Source organism: Elaeis guineensis, chromosome 10 (genome assembly GCF_000442705.2).
Source record: "Elaeis guineensis isolate ETL-2024a chromosome 10, EG11, whole genome shotgun sequence".
In the NCBI taxonomy this organism is placed as follows: Eukaryota; Viridiplantae; Streptophyta; class Magnoliopsida; order Arecales; family Arecaceae; genus Elaeis; species Elaeis guineensis.
The window spans coordinates 30,188,974-30,209,949 of record NC_026002.2 but is presented as its reverse complement, the minus strand read 5'-3'; the positions used below and the strand labels follow the sequence as shown (position 1 = coordinate 30,209,949).

General features: G+C 37.3%; 1 protein-coding gene and 1 pseudogene across 1 annotated transcript; one reads left to right on the top strand and one right to left on the bottom strand.

Moving 5' to 3' along the window:
* The window catches only part of LOC140851976 (uncharacterized), a 39,293-nt pseudogene extending 30,084 nt beyond the window's left edge, over positions 1 to 9,209 (top strand).
* Positions 9,210 to 9,960: 751 nt separating this feature from the next.
* Positions 9,961 to 12,719, bottom strand: LOC140851975 (photosynthetic NDH subunit of subcomplex B 1, chloroplastic-like). Its single transcript, XM_073244486.1, has 6 exons — positions 12,122 to 12,719; positions 11,628 to 11,818; positions 11,143 to 11,400; positions 10,611 to 10,716; positions 10,420 to 10,505; positions 9,961 to 10,271 (listed from the first exon to the last, which is right to left on the bottom strand). The coding sequence occupies exons 1-6, from the start codon at positions 12,698 to 12,700 to the stop codon at positions 10,106 to 10,108; spliced, it is 1,386 nt and encodes a 461-aa protein (XP_073100587.1). The 5' UTR covers positions 12,701 to 12,719; the 3' UTR covers positions 9,961 to 10,105.
* Positions 12,720 to 20,976: the final 8,257 nt, after the last annotated feature.

Genomic DNA, 20,976 nt, shown 5'->3' with positions numbered 1-20,976 from the left:
TTAATTTTTGCCTCTTGTTGTGTTAATGGTTGTTTAGAGGCTTTTTATGGTTTGTTTATGTCATAATTTTTGATTAAGGGAAGTCTTTTGATGTCATAGGTGAGTTCATGGTGCCGATGCTAGTAGAATCGGAACCATGTTTGTTTTGTTTGTTTGCTCAGATGAAATGAGAAAAGCCAAAAAGGGCGAAAGAGTGGAATAGAGGGAGAGAAAAGGTATACCCAGCTTCTCCTGCTTAGATCAAGCCTCCTTTAAATCCAAATCTAAAAATTATAACCCCCACCACATTTTTTTTTAATTTATGAAAATTAAAAAAAACTTGATATTGGTGCCATAAGCCCCCTATTACTTAAAAAACATACCTTGATAGTAAATGATGGCATAAACAAGTGTTAAAAAGGCTCTAAACAACCATTACAAATAATGAATAAGAGAAAAAAAAAAGAAAAAATGGCATCTTAATGAAATATTGGGATATTAGTCTGTCCATGTGTTGGTTCATTGGATATTAGTTGTCCTGATCACTATCCTGATTCCTACTGGCTGGTACCAACTAGGACAAATTGATTTTTCATGTATCAGCTGGACCCGTCCTAGGACTTGGTATTTCACTCCAATCTGGGAGACTAGGAAATACTAGCTCCTCAAACCTTGCTCTCCATGATGGAAAGTGATAAATGGTCGATATTAACTTTTCTCATCGGGGATGAAGTTTTAAGCCTTATTGGCATTGGAAAAGTACAAGCATAGATTCCTTAAAACACTAGATATAGAATCCTTTGGAGATTGGATTTACTTGAGTGGGTTAAATTTTGAGTGCATATCATTAGGGAGATGGATTTCATTACATTATGCCTGTTAAATGGGCTTTGACTATTCAAAAAGCAGAATCTTAGTGGTGAAGATGTCCTAAGTGTGAAGGCCAACTTAGAATGGTGGCATGAGTGAGAGATTATGGTGAAAGTACTTGTTTGATGGTTGGTTCTTTTAAGAGGTTTTCGTCAGATAATTCAGGTTGTAATAACAATGGATGTGATGAATTAACAAAAGGTATGATTTCATGCCTACTGCTATAAAGTAATGTCATGGACTGAGTGCATGAGGCCAGAAAAATTTAAGAGATGCAGAGAAGAGGTGGATTACAGGTTAGGTGACTTCTTTAAAGATGGAAATGCTTTGGTTTCTCAAATTGCCTCCTGTGAAATCAATTTAAAAAGATATGAGGAATTCTCCTTTTTTTTTTTTTTTTTTTGTAATTTGATGGAACATATAATGCCTTCCAATTCTCCTTGGCAAGTGAGATTTATTTTCAAAAAAGCTTAAATTGGTATTGGATTCTTGATACATGAGCTGAACTGAAGTTTAGGATTATAGGTTGGTTCATCTTTTAGTTACTCGGAGGGACACAACTAAAATGTGTTCTCACTTACTGTGCAATTATGTGATAAGCAAGTTGGGAAGGATTTGCGGGTAGTTCCTTCATTATTTTGTTCTTGTCTTACTTTGCTTATTAGATCAGTATTGGGGGAGATTTGTTTGCCTTCATTCTTGTTGACGTATCCATTTTATGAACTTTCAATTTCCAAAGAGAAAAGCTGGTAGTAGTTAATTTTTTTATTTTTTTTATTTTTTTTTCTATTGATTGTCATAAAGGCAGATTCTTTTGTTATACAACTATGATATTTGAAATATTGGATGGTGAAATTGGGATCTACTCTTTGCTGGAGACAGAAGGACATGTTGATATAATGTCTGAGTTGCATATTTAATATAATTCCATTGCACTAAATGAAACAACATGTTCAAGTTTGTTGTCAAGGAAAAGATGTCCATCAAATCATGGAACACCGTACTGGGTCTAATTGCTTGGTATACAATGTACCGTACCGATCTCATGCTGATACAGTATCTCGTACCGTACTGATATTTGATTTGGCATCTTGTAGACTTGTACTGTACCGAATAGTATCCCAATACTGTAATAGGATGCTACCGGTATGGGGTCCAGTATCGAGATGGCGAATCTTGAATCAAATTATTGATACATGGTGCGGTCTATTAGGTGCATTTGCAGTCTCTCTATGGAACTAGCAAACATGCACATGCTGTAGTTTTTGAGTCCTAATATCATCTTTTGATTATTTCTATGATGCTGATCTTGATCGAGGTTTGATGTTTCTGCCGAAATTGGTCTGTTTCAGCAGATACTGGTTTGAAGTTGAATGAAAGTGGTATTTTTTTAATCTTTCATTTGTTTTAGCAGATATATATTCTTGATACTTTTCTAATATCTTTCTAAATTTTGTTGAATTATTTGATATCGTATTTATCTAATGCTGTAATGATCTAAATTGTATTATTTTTGTCTATGCTTTGTTATTATAATGTGCAAGATGCAATCTTAATGTTGGTCTTTACTAGTTAGAAAGTGACGTGTGTTTTTATGCTTCTTTTTATATTTAATTAATTTTTCTTCTATCTTCTTTTAGAATAAAATTATATATTAAAACAAAATGCTGAAATAAAATTGGTTCTTATTTGGTGAGTCTTTTCTTGGTTATATGGATCATGGATTGTTAAAATGGATTATAATGAAAAATGGTCTAATAGTCTCTTCCTTGCTTGGATGATTTTTAAAGTAGAAAAAATGAAGTATGCTTCGAGAAAAGTTTAGTTAAATGTAAAAAATAGAGAAAATATTAGAAATCATAAATAAAAGATAAAAGTTTAGGAAACTTATAAAAATTGGATAAAGTGTGCAATGATTATTGAAATTAGAAAAAAATATAATATTTTAATGCATTAAGCTTTAAAATGATCTAGTTTTGACCTGAAACTACTCAAACTACACAAATCACCCAAACCATGATCTTGAATAACTCAAAATACATGAAATGATGAAATAACTGGATTATTTCTTAATTTTTCCTTTTTTTTGGATTTTTCTTGAATTTTTTTGATCGAAACTTTAAAACTCAGAGCGAAACTGTTGAAATTGCTACCATTGCTGGAACCAAAATTCTACCTAGCAAACTGAAATTGAAACTGAAACCGAGTTTAAAGACCTTGATCTTGATGTGCTCTCATGCCTGTGTGCGTTTTCATTACATAAATGTCGTGATATTTGGATTTTGAATACAGGTTGTGTTTGAGGCTTTGTGCTAGCATGCAACACCTATTTCTGGTTTGAGTCATCTGTACCACAGTTTAAACTTTTTTTGTTTGAAAGTTGAGATCTTCTTTGATGTTACTCTAGTGAAATAACTGGTGAAAAACTATTCTGGTTGTATTGCTATAGTTGTTGATATGTTTTATGTTCTCATTTCTCAATGAGAATCTATATCTCACCAGCCCATATAGCTAGCTCTGATACAGTATTCTTAGGTCATGCGTTAAGGTTTGCTGGTCATTTTAGTCCTTAATCTGTATCATACATAATTTTGTTGATTATAACCAAACAATGCATGTCTATTTAACTGTTTCTTGTCAGACTTTGTCTAATAATATTTTTACTCAAGAGTGAAAATTTTGTATGCAGGCTTAAGGAATCTCTAGGTTCATCTTGCAAGCTTGCTTATTTCCTGGTCATATGAAGGAAGCATTTCAAATGATTAATCTGCTGTTTAGTATAGTGGGGGTGAGTATGTTGTTCTATTTTAAATATCATGGTTATGAAGCATATAAATTAACCTTTACTGCTGCAACATTAGCTGGTGGCATCATTGTTGTGATACTGTTTGAAGCAATTTTTATCTGTCTAACACTTTCTCTTTGTGTCCTTCTATGAAATATCATTTAGAAAATGTTGTTTGATGCCTTTTGAATTATGCTTAGTTATCTGTTACACTCTTATGAGCTATTTTCAACCCTTTCTGTTGGTGTTGTAGATGCTTAAGCCAGATTCTACAAAAAGAAGAAAATTTCTATCTTGTTTGCATGAGAAACTAGTTTTCAGTATCGATTCTTTTTGATAAGAGGATTGCCAACTTCAAAGTGGTGTTATTATCCTACAGGAGAACCATTGTAGTTCATTTTTACATTAAGTGCTTCTTATATTAGCATATGCACTAATGTATAGTAGTTTTTCCTCATGTAACACAAAATATTCTACTTGAACTCTGCTCGCCCAACCTAGATTCCTCCATTTAAGTCTCCGAAAAGAAATACAAATAAACTACATGCATATTAAGATTACATTACTTGCATTGGCTATTTTGATTCTCTCTCTAAATTATTTTTAAAGAGAGGTCTTGGAAGACAGCACTCTGTTATATGGCCATTAACCTTGCTTGGCTGGGGCTGCCCCTTTTTTTTGTTGGCTAGATTTTACCAGATTTTGGGGTCATCTGTGGTTCATGGAAGAGAGACCAACCGCATCATTGCCCATCCTTGCAACTTCGGCTCTTCTGCCTTCGTCTATTTTCGACCTATGGCAACGAGCTTTAGGAGATGTAGTTGTTCCGATGTCCTTGTTGCCCCAGAGCAATAGGTCAATTTTGGTGTTTTGTATCTTTGGGTTGAGGACACGGGATCCCAGTTCTAGTGATAACTATTTTCTTGTCTTTGTCTTCAATGCGGTTGGCAAGGAGGACCGTAGCATCCTGTAGTGTCTTGAGGTGCAGGACATCAAGGAGGACTGTGGTGTCATGTAGTGTCTCAAATGCACGATGATGACATCCGCCACTTATGGGTTTATTTTGATTCTACTTTCTTTCAGTTGCCCTTTATGTGTTGGCTGAGCTTTTTATATTGGATGGGCCTTTGTGGGTCATCTGATTTGTTGTAGTATGTTCTGCCTGGCCTGGAAGCTGGGTCAGCAGGCCCACCCCTACTAGCTACTTGGCCAGATGAGGCTGAGGCAGCGAGGAAGCCTGAATTTGTACCATATGCCTGTCTGGTTGGTCTCTCACATGAAACAAAGAATAACATGAGTTGGTATTTTGGCAACATATGTTGCCTGGTCAATAGAATAGCTCCAGCATGGTATTCCATATCGACTCGAACCGGTCGATACACTCCATACCATATCGTACCGGCGAAAATCAGTTCAGTTCAGACTGGATTTTCAAAAAATGGCCTGAACTGGACCGAACTTGTCGGTTCGATATTGGCCTAAACACCCGATACCGAGCGATTTGGTCCGATTCGGTCCGATTTTCTTTTTCTTTTTTTCTTTTGTGCTGTTGGGTGGGATGTTGTTTTGATATTTTATATCCGATACGGTATGGTACGGTATGGTACCGTATCGGTTGGCAACTGGCATGGGTTTCAGTATCGAATCTGTGAATCTTGAGCTCCAGTATATGATTGAACTCATTTAAGTGGAAGACCTACTCTGATTACCTTGTCGTTGCAACCCATGATTGTGTTGGCAGTAGGCTCATCTACAACAAAACTATACAAGGTTTGAGAAAACAAATTTGGACTATCTATAGCAGAATCTTTGCTGGTGTGCTGAGACTTTGTTGCAATTACAACCTTCTCTTAACATACCCCCGCCTCTCAGTGCTGCGTGGAAGATAAGGATCTACAAGATTTAAACAAACAAAAATTCAATTGAGATCTGAAGTTAGGCATGAATTTTGAAACTTCTGAATTTTTCTTTTCAATTGCTGGTTCTGATGTGATCTCAGATTTTTTTATCAGCAAAAATGCTGCTGCTAGGCAGCAATATATAAGCAAGAAGCTGAACACAGTGTAGAAGAGAGTGAAAAGAAGAGTAAATGTGGTCTCAAAATAAATACCTGATACTGAATTAATCCTAAACAATCAACTAAATTCGGATCATATTTGTCTCCTAAATAAGTAATCAACCAACTAAAGACAGCCGACTTAATCATAATAAAGAATTTGAGTGAGAACAGGACTCCAAATACCCCTAGAAAAATGACTCAAAAGATAATGCAAAAGTAATGTGAAAAAAATAAAATAAATTTATCCATCTGAATGAGATTTCAATTGCGTCAATGCTGTACATTATCATGCCCATGTGATCTTTGAACAATGTTCATGCATCCAATCCATCGTTGAATCATCAAGAGTTGATCTCCAATCCTGCTCCTTGCAATAATATATGTCTGCTATTTGTCTTGACATGCCATGATCTTACTCCTAATGGTTTTGATCAATCAATGAACTTCATCTTGCACAAATCTTGAAAGCTGTCGAGACAAGGATCACTTCATCACATGATGTCAACTATGTATATTGAAGGGATGTTGGTATTCGCTTCAAAATTTGAATCCCTTTACTTGTTCAAAGGTTGGCTTGTTTGCTAGTTCTAGTTCATGTCCCATTGATTGTATGTCATCTTTCTGAGCTAGCATGTCCTTGATCTGGAGATCTCTAGATGACTTCAACTCTCTGGTCTTTGTTTTTGTTCTTGGTCTTTGTAAGAGGTGGATTTTTGTTGATCAAAATCAGATGAGTGGACTCTGGTGAATCATTAGAAAATATTCATGTAGATCCTTCATCTTCGTTTGATGATTGCCTCTTGATTAACCACCTCGTAGGCAATCCTCTTTATGAAGTCCTCCATCTTTATTCTAAATCTGCTCTATCAGCCCTCACATGCTCAGGCCTTTGTTACGATTTAGAAGATTTAACATGAACATGGGGATTTGATGGAAACCTCACTACTTTCTAGACTAACCACCTAAAATAGCACTTTCCAGCCTTTGTTTGGTTACTACAACAACAATGTGAAAGTGCTTGGACATGTCACAATGAAGCCCCTAGCCCCTAGCAATGCAAAAAGCTGATCAGTTACTGTGAAAGCAATTAAAAATCAGCAACTTTTCTGGTGAGTTTTCTTACATTTCCTTTAGCAACAAGATTTATTATAATCATCAGCTGCAATCATCTAAGAGTATGTGGCTTGGTAAAAGGGAACAATTGTTATTACATCTGCACTGTTACCTCGTCTGGTCTTGTAACTGTCTGTATTGCATTTTTCAAATGAGAAACCAAATAAACAACCACTAGAAGAAGAGGGCATGAACCATATATGTGGCTGCAGCATCATCAGATTCCTCTCTAAGTCACATTATGATCCCTGCCAACACATTTGCTGCACAGTGACATGGACATGGGTGTTGGAGTGAAATCTGGAACCTATGGTGAGGGGTGGTTAGCTGGCGTGCATGCATATGTTTTTCTGTATTGGCAAATGTAAGTTTAATAGACATGCAGATTTTAATGTATGAGCATCTTTACCTCTTGAACTAATCTTCCACTTTGTCTTCTCAGTCATGTATTTCAAAGCTTTTGTCCATCATGAAATGGTTGTCTGTGACTATGACTCAACATATTAGATATATGGACTTTTTGTCCCCCCAGCATCACAGATATAGGTATGAGTTATTAGTGGTGGTAACAAAGACTTGTCTTTGACCAATTCACAGCTTTCTACCAAATTGACTGCTTTTCTGTGAGCCTAATTAATAGTGTTTTTTGCACTATAACGAAGGATCCTCTCCATGTACCTTCTTCTGCTAATAAAATAGCTACTGCAAAATTTATAGTTATATGGATGAATGTACTGAAGACACATTATTGGAGTGAAATATTTGTCCAGCATCTATGTTTATTAATGTTCTTTTTCCTGATCTTGCTATTTATGATTGGCATTGTTCAGCTTGAATCTCCATCATCACCCTTTTGGTTTTCTGTTATGTGCAATTTTATTTCCATATTTTTTCTCAAGAAATGGGGCTGAGGAAACAATGATTTTTCTCTTGCCGTAATAAATTAACCACTTCTGGTCCAACTTCACCCGACACGACAGCATGGCTCAACAGAATCAAGAAATCATCCCTGTTGATCCAGCAAGCTTTCCTTTGAGGCGCAAGCGTGGTCGTCCTCGAAAGTATGATGGTCCTGGAATGAACAACATAGGAGAAGCAGACAGTCTCATCAAGCTAATGCAATGCAAGCTATTCCAACACAGGCTTCTTCAACACATGCTAATCCAATTGCCAGTTCCAGTCGTGGGCCTCATGGCCTTGTAGGTCAGAAAGTCTCTGGTATTCTGGAGGGGACATTTGATGCTGGATATCATCTCACTGTCCGAGTGGGTGAGACTGGACCTGTCTTCAGGGGTTTGGTGTTTGATCCACGCCGAGCTGTTCCTCTTACAGAGGAGAATGATATCGCACCATTTCTTCCAATGTCAAGAAGCAATGAGATCCTACAGCCAGTGCCCCAAGCACCGTCACAGGCACCAGTTTCAACACCAATCCTTCCTGTATCGGAAACAGTTACAGGCGCACCGCCTCTTCAGATAAGAGAACATGCTACTCCTTCCCCATCTGTAAACCATTTGCTCGAATCTTCCAGGCTTCCTCAGACTGCTCCAGGTACAAAGGAATTAGTGAAGAGCAATGCCAACCAGCTCCCTCAGGACGTTCGCCCTGCTTTACAAACTGATTTAAAAAACAAACTTCTGGATACATTGTTCAGGAAAAAGGCAAACAATGACCCCCCAAAATCTGAACTTGCTGCGCCTCAGCAGGCTTTCCCGAGAAGTATGCAAACAGGACCATCACCAGGATCATCTCATGTTATGAACGAGACCATGCCAGCAACCATCGAAGCTTCTTCTGGAGATGAAACTGAAAGGTTGGTTGAGGTAACAAGAGGATACGGAAGTTCAAACCAAACTGAAGGATCATCAGGTAACATTAGCAGGATTGAACAATCTGATGAGACCTTGACAGGCAGTGAGACAAGTGGTGGAAAGCTAAATTATACCGACCAGGCACTACAGTCTGATAAGACTTTGATGGACAGTGAGACAGGTGGTGGCAACTCAGATATTGCTTGCCAGGCACTGCTATCTGATAAGAATTTGATGGGCAACAAGATAGGTGGAGAGATGGATTCGGCAGGTGAGGTGCTGCAACTTAGTACACAAGTATCTGAAGACAGACAGCTGCCTGAGGAATTGCAAAACAAGACGGACCAACAAAATCTCTCAGTTCCAGCTGCCGAAGTGGCAGCATCCCAGGTTCAGACTGGGGTATAGAAGCTTCTAATCAAGTAACATCTGTCATATGGGCAATGGCAATTGACTGCCTTATAGTAGTTCTGCCTAGGTTAAACAAATCCTTGTAGTTTCTTTTCTTCCCCTTCTTTTGGCTATGGTTGTTGACAAGGTTTTACAGTGCATTCAAATAATTTAAGGATGATGTGAACAGGGACTTGAACAATGGCGAGGACCTCCAATATGCCAGAATGTGTGTTTTTTATATACTTTATCTACCTAATGTATCACCCCTATATCATAGTTTATCATGAACATTTTAATGTTCCAGAGTTCGAATCATAAAATAGGCTTGCTTGATGAACGGTTTGAATGACCTATATGGTTTATGGCTTATATATTGAACATGGTATGACCTCTTGAATATTATGTTTTTTCAGAGGTTATTGACATACTCAATCCAGTGTAGTTGCAAGTTAAGCTATGCTCTAATATTCAATCCTATCGGTGCTTCTAAGTCGTGGCTTTTGTGTTTGGCCAGCTGCCTAGCTGATATGCAATATGGACGGGTGCAAGAACAGCGTATGTAAGACAACACTGGTATCCATGTAGTCTACTTTGTTGATTATCTATCAGGACAAATGGTAGGTCATACAATGAGCTAGAGCAAATAGCAAGTGAGTTGAAACATTCTGTTATATGTCCACAGGACAAACAGAAATCATATTGGTATATTGACTAATTTTATTCTAGTTCTTACTGGGACCATGGAAGTTTATTTGTCAATTTTTAGTCTTAAGAAGTATTTATTCAAACCTAACCCTTTAGATGCTGCCATGACACATATCTATTGAATTATCTTGTGTAATCCTTGCCTCTGTTTTACTTCTGGTACTTGGTGAAATCATTGGAGCACTAGGAATATTGAGCTAGTCGGGAACGATGTGATACAAATTTTCCAACATCACAAAAGAAGATTTGGCATAAAGATGCTGTAAGATGGAGCATGAAGCCTTGACTTTTAACATCATCTATTTTAATAACAATTTATATTTCAGATAGCTGTACTGATATACTATCTACAAGTTAACCAAAAATAGAGTGCAGTAGAACCATCCTTCTCTAAGCAAAAACCGGAGATCTTTCAAGAGTTTGCACTGCATTCTTTATAGCCTCAACATCAATGTCAACGAGCTTTCCTGTTTTTGATGATATGATTTCACATCTGTTTTCTTCTGCATTAGGAACAAAAAGTTGCCCTTTCTCTTCAGAAGAAAATAATGCAATGCTGCAAACAGGACAAAAATAACATCTTATGCCAGGAAAATCAAACTTCATCAAAGTAAATATCCTAGGTCTGCTATTTGAGCATACAAAGTAAGCAATAAACAACAACGCATATTTAACACAATCTCTGGCAGTATCAGAAATTGAACCTTGGTTTATCACGAGCATTTGCAAGTTGGATTGCTGCTGTGTTTGTGGCTACCACTCCTACCGAGTCATTGATGACAGCTGCCAGCTGATGCATGGATTCAAATAGAAGAAATGAAATGCAGGTTCCCATAGGATTAATCTATCAAGCACAGAACTCAGCCATGGAGACTAGAGTGAAAGAAGAAAAGACCTGGCCTGGTGTGGTGGTGAATAAAATGCTCGAATCTTCTCCCACTGTTTCCTCTACATCATCCCTCACCTTTTCATGTGGGATTACAAAGAGAGGCTTGACACCCCTGTTTCCATAAGCAAGTTATATCATGCATAGCAACAACTTTTATTTCCATAAATTCATTAGAACCAGGGCCTGTAATTTGGTTTAATTTTTATAGCTGCATTAATTACTTAATGATTATTCGTATAACAAATATAATTATTTTTTAGGTTCACTTTTTTTATAATCTAGCCTTACTAGTTCCTACAAATTAAGAACCTAATGTACATATATCTGCCTCTTGAGTTTGAACATAGATTTTTATCCACTAAAATTTTGATTTTACTATGATGGTGAAAACATGACAACATGATCCAAATTATAAAAGGACAGACTTTCTGGAAAGGTATGTGCTTGTGTGATAATATAAGGTCTCATTCTTTGATCTCTTAGTTCTCTCAATTTCAAAGATCTTGGTCATTCTGCTACTGTGCTTAGCTATGCATACCTTATGTCCTTCACTATTTCAGACCAGAGTTGGATAGGTAGCAAACTATCTTTGTCCCCCCTTGATTGCATTGAAGCCACAGAATCAGTCTCTATTCCATGGATAACTATATATTTTCCTTTCTCCACACCAGCCTTTTTACATCTTTGTTCTACATGAGCCTTGAGCTTCTTTGAAATCGAAATTCTCAGCTGAGGCACAGGATGCCTTGGGACGTTACGAGCTGGTCTCCCCAACCATTCCTCCATCAGATGATACCTGTAATATTATTATCATCAATATGCAGCAAAATAAGAATATGAAATCTAATTTTCTCCATCTGATTTCTTTTACAAGTCATGCAAGATGGTGCCATGAAATTGTCTACCTAGAGCTGTATAATAATGGAGATCTTCGGCTGAATTGTTCAACATTAGTAAACATGTTAAACAATGGAATCAAACAGGAGTCTTCAATGAATAAGGTATAGCTAATGATGATCTCACATGTTATATCCACCCTCTGAGAGGTTCATCCCTGGTGAGGTGAATGTCTCTGTTAAAAGCAATCCTGCACCAGCTGCATTCACATTTGGGTAGACATAGCTTACTTTGTCTCGAGCTGATGTCAAGAACAAAAATGCTGCATGACCGAGCCCCGCAAGCTTTGTCGATAAGATCAAATCATAATACCTATTCTATCGACATGAAGAGTGAAAGATGTGAAAATATTTGGAGAAGAAGCGGAAAATGAAAGATAGAGGGAGAGAGGAATTTGTATTTCTGCTCCAATCACATTGGATACATCTCTCAGGGTTATATATACTAGTGTACAAACTCCATATGAGGAATATAATATAGGCCGATTCAGGATCATTGCAAGAAAAAATATTGAGAACTGCAGATTAAGGCAAAGTAATCTAGCCTCCACAAAGAACATAATATGGTTCCATAACATGATGAAGCTAAAAAGAGCTGAAATAAAAATAAAAACTATTGACCTTGAGCACTCCGACCATGTCAGCATACTCGGCTGGCTCGGGGAAGTCATCATCAGGATCATAAGCATTGGCATATCTCACATTCTTGTTCAACTCGTAGGTCTGCTTCCCCCGCGGCGATGCGACGACATCGATTAGAACGCCCGGGTACCGATCCTTGTTCAGTTGGATGGCAGGGAAGAAGAGGAGGTTCTCATAAACCCCTCCTGAGATGATACAGCAGCACCTCCGGACATCCCCCCGCACCTTGGAGGCCAGAGAGGCGAGCTCCACGTTGAACCCAGAAGGGAACTTGAGGAAGCCATATGGGTTTCCGGGATTGTCGGGCGGCCTCGGGTCCTCTTCCTGCTTGCCATCGACGAAGTGGGAGGTGTATTCTGCGCCCGGGTCCTCGCCGTCGTCGAAGGGATCGAGCCACGGGTTCTTCTTCTTGGCGAAGGTGGAGAAGGTGGGCCTATTGGGATGGGGAGCTTTGTGGGGTGGGGTGAAGAGGGGGTTGGAGAGGTGCGTTGGTGGGATTGGAGGGCGAGAGGGGAGGAAGGAAGAGAGGGATTTGGGAAGGAGATGAGGTGAAGCCATGGGAGAGAGCTTGGTGTGGTTGTGTTTTGGAGTTAAAGTGGATGTGGTGACCGTTGGAGAAGGCTCCAGATTTGAATGTGTGGAGGAGGTGGGATAAGCATTCTCATTTCTCCTCTGTTGATTTGACTGAAAATTTTGCCTGCAAGGACTGGGGTCCGGACTGCCGGTTTTGGAATATATCATTCCCATATGTGTCTTTCGTTACACACTGCTTGAATGGGATGTTCTGTTCGACAAGGCCTATGAGGATTGGTCCTGCCACATCCAAGAAAACTGTGGGAGCCCCACAAAAAGGTAGGCAAAGATGTTTTTCTTTTTTTCACGTTTATTAAATGTGAGGCCTGGCCCAAGCAACGAATCCTAAGCCCAAAACAAAAAAAAAAAAAAAGAAAGAAAAGAAAAACAGAGCAGAAAGACTCCCGATCGGAGTCTTCCTCTTCTCCGATCAAGAATCGGAGTCCTAGGGCCATTGAAAGACCCTAGGACGAGCTCTATAAGAACCCTTCCCCTCTCCTCTATGGGTAGACCCTTCCGTCGCCGTCGATTGCCGGAGATTTTTCTCCGATTTTTCCGTTTGAAGCCGCGACTCCTCGACCCGTGTTCGCCGCGATTTCTCGCCGGTGGGGGTCACCGGAGGTTGTGGTAAGGTCTCCCTCCTCTCCCTCTCTTCTCTCCCTTCTTTCCCGTGCCTGTGTGCACGATGGCCGGCGACGGATGTCGCCGGATTTAGTTGGAGAAAGAAACCCCCCTGTTCGCCGCCTCTTTCCTCTGATTTTCCGGCGCCGACGGTCACGCCGACCGCCGGCCCTGATCTCTCCGAACCCGGGAGAGTCGGCCGTTGCCGCCGGCCACCTCCGGCCATGAGATGGCCGTGATCGGCCGATCAAGGCACGGGGACCTCTAGGTCCCCTGTTTCGGCCCAATGAAAGCCCGGGAAGAAAAGAAGAAGAAGAAGAAGGAAAAGAAAAAGAAAAAGAAAAGAAGAAGGAAAAGAAAAGAAAAAGAAAAGAAAAAGAAGAAAAAGAAAAGAAAAAAAAAGAAAAGGAAAAAAAAAAAGAAAAATAAAATAATAATAATAATAATAATAAATAAGATTTTCTCTCCTCTCTCTTCCGTGAAAAAAAAAAAAGAGAGAGAAAAGAAAAGAAAATTTTTTTTATTAAATTAATTAATAAATAATGATATAAATAATAAAATATGAGAAAGAGAGTTTCTCTCTCTTCCCTCTTTCTCTTCAGCCTGAACTAGTATTTTCTCTCTCTAGAATTGGACTTTCTCTCTCTACTTTCTCTCTCTAGAATTCTCTCTCTAGATTATCTCTCCTAAGATTTCTAGAATTTTGAGAAGAATGATGATGAATTTAAATGATCATCGTGATGGATTTTTGATCCGTGATCGTCGGACGGTACACCGACATCCACTTTGATCAGATCAAGTATTTTTAGATTTTATTTCTCATGATCTTATTGAATTGTCCACATGATAATTTTAGCATGATTTGATCTGATCGATCAGAATTTGTTGAATCATATTGTCTGAAGAATTCAAGATGAGTTTTCTCTCTCTAGAATTTTCTCTCTCTAAAATATTTTCTCTCTTGATTGATTCTCTCTCTAAAAAAAGGTTAGTGAATGAAGAAATTTCTTTTAATAAGTCTGATCTGATTCTAATGAAGAATCCTGATCCATGATTGTCAGACAGCGTACTGGCAACCACCTTAATCAGACCATGAATCTTTAGATTTGATCATCCATGATTTTCGATCTAGCCATGACTTGATTTGATCACATTGATTTCACCAATCGAGATATTGGACCCATCGTAATGTTGGATTGTGTCACCTGATCAATTCGAATTGTACCTCATGAATTCTCTCTCCTCTGATTTTCTCTCTCCACTTGATTTTATGAAATCGATGAAGAAACCTTGGTCCTATCACTTCGAATCCGATTTGATCTGATAGTCAAACTTTGGATCGTTTAGGTCCTAATTAGATTTTGATTAGATGAAATTAGATGATCGGACCCAATCTAAACCGTTGAAATATAGAATTCGTATTCTTTCTAATTATTCAAATTGATTCTGTATAGGATTGTGGATATTTGATCATGGGATATCGCGATATGATCTATGAACAGAATTTTTGGAAGAAAATTTATAAAATTTTATGGATTTATTGGAATGCGTTCGAGGTAAGTAATGTTTCACCTTTTCTAGATTCATCGGCAAATTATAGTGTATTCTTCTGATATGATTTATGAAACGATGCATGGATTGGATGAATGGTATTTTTGTTATGAAAATATCTTATTTGAAATGTTATGATGAAGCATGATTGAATATATTGATTTCATGATGCATTATATTGATTGATTTCGATACTACATGATTATATGTTTTATTATCGAAATTAGAATATGAAACATGATTTATGAAGAATTATGATATAAGAAACAATAAGAATTGACAACCTGACTGTGTTGAGGACCCCGCCAACGGGGGCATATACGTTGGCAATTGACTGTCCTGAGGATTTATGTCGCCAGTAAGACCAGCGACATGTCGCCAGATAGACCAGCGACAAAACCGCCAGTTAGACCAGCGGTTCCAAAGGACTTGGCTGCCAGATGATTCGCAGCCCACTGCAAGCAGATACGCGGTATTATGACCCTACCACAGGGATAATGTGGTCATAGCTCATGGTTGACGAAAAGAAATCGAAGAACAAAAGAAATTGAAATCCCGAAAGAAACTTGAAATTTCGAAAAAAAGAAATGAATTTGGCATGAATTATATTGCATAATTGAAATTGATTTCGAATTGATGAACTCTATATGCTTATTTTCTATAAATAATTATTTATTTATATGCCTGATGAAATCTGTTGAGAAGTGATCGTTGCTTACTGGGCTGTCTAGCTCATTACCTCTTATTTTACTATTTTTAAGATGTTGAGGAATTAAGATGATACAAGATATGAATAGAAGAGTGATCAGAAGCAGAATCTTCGTACTTTTATTTTAGGTTGGAAGGCTTATTGAATTTGATGCAAAGCCTTTGAATTATTGTTGAATTTATTGAGATATTAAAAAAAAAATTATTTAACTATTTGTGAAGATATCATGATAAGATGCCTTGCATGCTTATGGGAAAAGTATTCTATAAGTATGCGGCGGTTGCCATGACCCTCGACTCACAATCTCGAGTCGGGGGCGTGACAATTAATATAAAATAAAAATAAAAATAAAAATAAAATAAAATAAAATAAAAAAGAAGAAGAAGGAGAGAATTTTCCTCTCTCTCCTTTCTCTCTTCTTTCTTTCTCTTTTTCCTCTCTTTACGGATTTTGTCTCTCTAGGATCTTTTCTTTCTCTCTGATTGCATCATGAATCCTAGAATAAACTTGAAGATGAAAATAAGATGATCTGAGGTTGCTCTGAAATTCGTGCAGTAGATCTGATCCCAGTTCGATCCTATTCAAAATTTGTAACACTTGATTCATATTGAGTTACCCTGATAGGACCTCTGATGATCTCGATCATGAGTGCCTCATCGGAAGGATACGAAAGTTTCTCTCTCTACTTTCTCTCTCTAGAATTTTCTCTCTCTTCATGGATTTTCTCTCTCTAAAAGTCTTATGGATCAGTGGAGGATCCAGATACTTAGGTAAATCCTAATTTTGGTTAATCCTAAGAGAGATCCTAGATTTGTGTTATCAGATCGATTATCGGTAATTTTCTCCATATATGTGATTTTTATATTGATCAGGGTTATGAAGAGATGATTGTCTGCATATGATATCGAGTGGAATATCTTGTTAGAGAAATTCATAAATCAAAGAAGAACATTGATTTCTGTGTTTGGATCAGTCACCGGTAAAGGTAAGAATCCCTGTACATGATCACTATTATATTTGCTATTTTACTATTGGTCTTGCATCGTTGGTTTTGCATTATCGGATTTGAGATCGATGAATTTATTATATCTGAGATACTGTTATTTGATTTTGAGCATGAGTATGTTATGTCAATATATATGTATCAGAGATTGATGGCATGATTATATGGATATGACATATCTGAATTGATCATAATGCAAGACAGAATTGATTGATGAAATCAACACATAATGATTAAATGAAAAGAAAGAGATATATGGTATGGACTAGCCTTGTCATGTGGAACAGCCGGCCAGGAGCTTATGCCTGGGACAGCCCGCCAGGAGCTTATGCCTGGGACAGCCCCCACTGGCTTACAGGTGGATCAGCCGGCCAGGAGCTCATGCCTGGGACAGCCCGCCAGGAGCTTATGCCTGGGACAGCCTCTCACGGGCTTTGGTACGTGGGACAGCCGGCCAGGAGCTCATCCTGGGACAGTCTTGAAAGACTTTTTAAAGTGGATTCGATCCGGATGATGACTGAGGTATAGACTTGGATAGTCCAGAGCCAGAAAGAAAATGTTAAAATCATATGATTATGAAAGGAAAAATGAAAGATAAGAAATGAAACAATTGTTGAACAAAAGTGTTTCACCGGTTAACATATGATGATGCATCTATTTTGACAAGACAGAAAATTTATGAATGTTTGCATTATTCTGGACATTGAACATGAGATTTTATATTTTATTGCTTATCCTTATTTTCAGACTATATTACTATATCAGTGTGATATGGGAATTCTTACTGGGCTGTAAAGCTCACACCCCTTCATCTTTCTTTTTCTTCTCAGAGTTGCAGGATGACTTAGATTGGCTATGGCTTGGATTTACGGGTGAGCAGAAGGATAAATAGAGTGTCATAGTATCTGATCAGAGAATTGAAGGAATGTTAATTGTTATTATGCAAGTTTTATGAATTACTGTTGAAATTAAATATTATGGTTGATAAGATTGTAATGATTTATTTTGGCCTTGCATATTCTTTAGGGCTTGCTCTAAGGAGTGTGCGGCCATCACGTATCCGACCCGGGTGTTGGGTTCGGGGCGTGACAGAATGGTATCAGAGCTAAATAGCCCAGTAAGCAGTGTATACCTTTAACTGAATAATCAGGCAAATAATACTATGCATAACAAATCAATATGTAATTTCATGAAATCATATTCATACTGTCAATCATATATAAAAGTCAATTCATCATAATTTCTAATTATACTTTTCTTCTTAAATTCATCAATTTAGTAAAATTCTTCTTACCAACCATGACTATGACCACATTATCCCTGTGGCAGGGTCATAATACCGCGTATCTGCTTGCGGTGGGCTGCGAATCATCTGGCAGCCAAGTCCTTTGGAACCGCTGGTCTAACTGGCGGTTTTGTCGCTGGTCTATCTGACGACATGTCGCTGGTCTCACTGGCGACATAAATCCTCAGGACAGTCAATTGCCAACGTATATGCCCCCATTGGCGGGGTCCTCAACACAGTCAGGTTGTCAATTTCATATTGTCTTCCAATTCATATATTATTTTCAAGAATAATAAAATTAATTGATATTCGAGTCAAATCAATTATAATATTCTTTGAGATCATATATCATCATAATAATTGCTCCACAAATAACTTCAAACATAAATAATTTTTTACAATTAACTTTCATCATAAATAATTTTCAACAATTATTTCAATAAATAATTACAATCGCAAGCATGCATAAATTTATTTAATTCATAATTTACTAGATAAATTCAGTAAAAGTAAACACTACTTACCTCAAACGTATTCCAATAAATCCACATAATTCTATAAATTTTCTTTCAAAAATTCTGTTCGTAGATCATATCGCGATATCCCATGATCAAACATCCACAATCCTATACAGAGTCAATTTCAATAATTAGAAAGAATACGAATACCATATTTCAACGGTTTAGATTGGGTCCGATCATCTAATTTTATCTAATCAAAATCTAATTAGGACCTAAATGATCCAAAGTTTGACTATCAGATCAAATCAGATTCGAAGTGATAGGATCGAGGTTTCTTCATCGATTTCATAAAATCAAGTGGAGAGAGAAAATCAGAGGAGAGAAAATTTATGAGGTACAATTCAAATTGATCAGGTGACACAATCCAACATTACGATTGGTCCAATATCTCAATTGGTAAAACCAACATGATCAAATCAAATCATGGCTAGATCGAAATCATGGATAATAAAATCTAAAGATTCATGGTCTGATTAAGGTGGGTGCCAGTACGCTGTCTGACAATCATAGATCAGGATTCTTCATTAGAATCAGATCAGACTTATTAAAAGAAATTTCTTCATTCACTAACCTTTTTTAGAGAGAGAATCAATCAAGAGAGAGAATATTTTAGAGAGAGAAAATTCTAGAGAGAGAAAATTTTAGAGAGAGAAAACTCATGTTGAATTCTTCAGACAATATGATTTAACAAATTCTGATCGATCAGATCAAATCATGCTAAAATTATCATGTGGATAATTAAATAAAATCATGAGAAATAAAATCTAAAAATACCTGATCTGATCAAAGTGGATGTCGGTGTATCGTCCGACGATCACAGATCAAAAATTCATTACGAGAATCATTTAAATTCATCATCTTTTTTCTCAAAATTAAAAATCTTAGGAGAGAGAAATAATCTAGAGAGAGGATTCTAGAGAGAGAAAGTAGAGAGAGAAAGTCCAATTCTAGAGAGAGAAAATACTAATTCAAGCTGAAGAGAGAGAGGGAAGAGAGAGAAACTCTCTTTCTCATATTCTATTATTTATCTCATTATTTATTAATTAATTTTATTTTTTTCTTTCTTCTTTTCTTTCTTTCTCTTTTTTTTCTTTTTCTTCACGGAAGAGAGAGGAGAGAAAATCCTATTTATAATTATTATATTATTATCATATTATTTTTCTTCTTTCTTTCTTTTTTTTTTTCTTTTCTTTTTCTTCTTTTTCTTTTCTTTTTCTTTTCTTTTCCTTCTTCTTCTTTTCTTTTTCTTTTTCTTTTCCTTCTTCTTCTTCTTCTTTTTCTTTTCTTCTTCCCGTGGACTTATTTTGGGCTGAAACAGGGGACCTCACGGTCCCCTCGTTGGGTGGTCGGCCGGCAGCGCAGCCGGCGTGGGACGACCATCGACAGGAGAGGGACGTTCCGACGGCAAGGGGCGGCCAAACCGATGGTCGACGGTGACCACCGGCAACGGAAAAACGGCAAAAAGAAGATTCTACCGCAACAAAATCCGGCGACTCCGGTCGCCGGCGAGTGTGCACATCGGCACGGGAAGGAAGGGGGAGGAGAGAGGAAGGGGAGGAGGCTTACCTCCGTCGCCGGCGAGGCTTTTCCGATGAGAAATTGGATGGCACAAGGACGGGTCTCCGTGAAGAAATTTCCGACGATTGCCGCCGTTTTGCCCCGAGATTCTTTGGTAGGAAGAAGGGAGAAGGGTCTCCCCTTTAAATAGAACCAAAGGAGAGGAGTTTGACTCCTCTCCGGTGAGGTTTCCGACTCCGATTAGGAGCCGGTCGGGAGAAGAAGACTCCTTGTGGGAGTCTTCATCATTTTTTTTTTTTTTGGTTTGTTTGGGCTAGCGGGCTATCACATTCTTCCCCTCTAAAAGAAATTTCGTCCTCGAAATTTTTCTTGCTTGAGTCTTCATAGTTTCTTACTTGAATCTCATCCACAAATATTCTAATTCTTGATATAAATTCATTCTTAAATCATTTCATAAGAAAAAGTTGGTACATCAAATATTGATCTGAACGGAACCATCCTTTTTCTTATTTATCAAGATCACCATCTCAAAGATTTTCAATGTTTCAAGATTTCAAAATTATGATCTTATTTTCTGTAAAAATTAATATTCAATATCTCATGACTCAAATTAAAATCAAATCTATCTCTTGTGAATAGAAAAAGGTCAATATCTCTATTCTTGCATAAGAACTTCATTCATCATCATTCATTTATTTATTTATTTATTTTAAAATATTAATCATTCTTAATTTCAACCCATCATAAGATAGGAAAACATACTTCTATGAATCATATGATGACATCCCAATCAATCAAAATTCAAAAATATTTTCTCTTATTCGTACTTTCAAAGGTTGAAGATTTATCATCTCATTCTCGAACTTTTGATATTTTAATTCTTGATACAACTTCATCATTATGTCATTTCATAAAGATCAGTATCACCATTGTTGATTGAATCAATATCACTATTTTCTAGTCATCGAAATTTTCTTACTCAAACCCTCAAACTCTTAAATATTCTAATTCTTGAAGCAAATTTTATCATTAAGTCATTCCATAATAAAAATC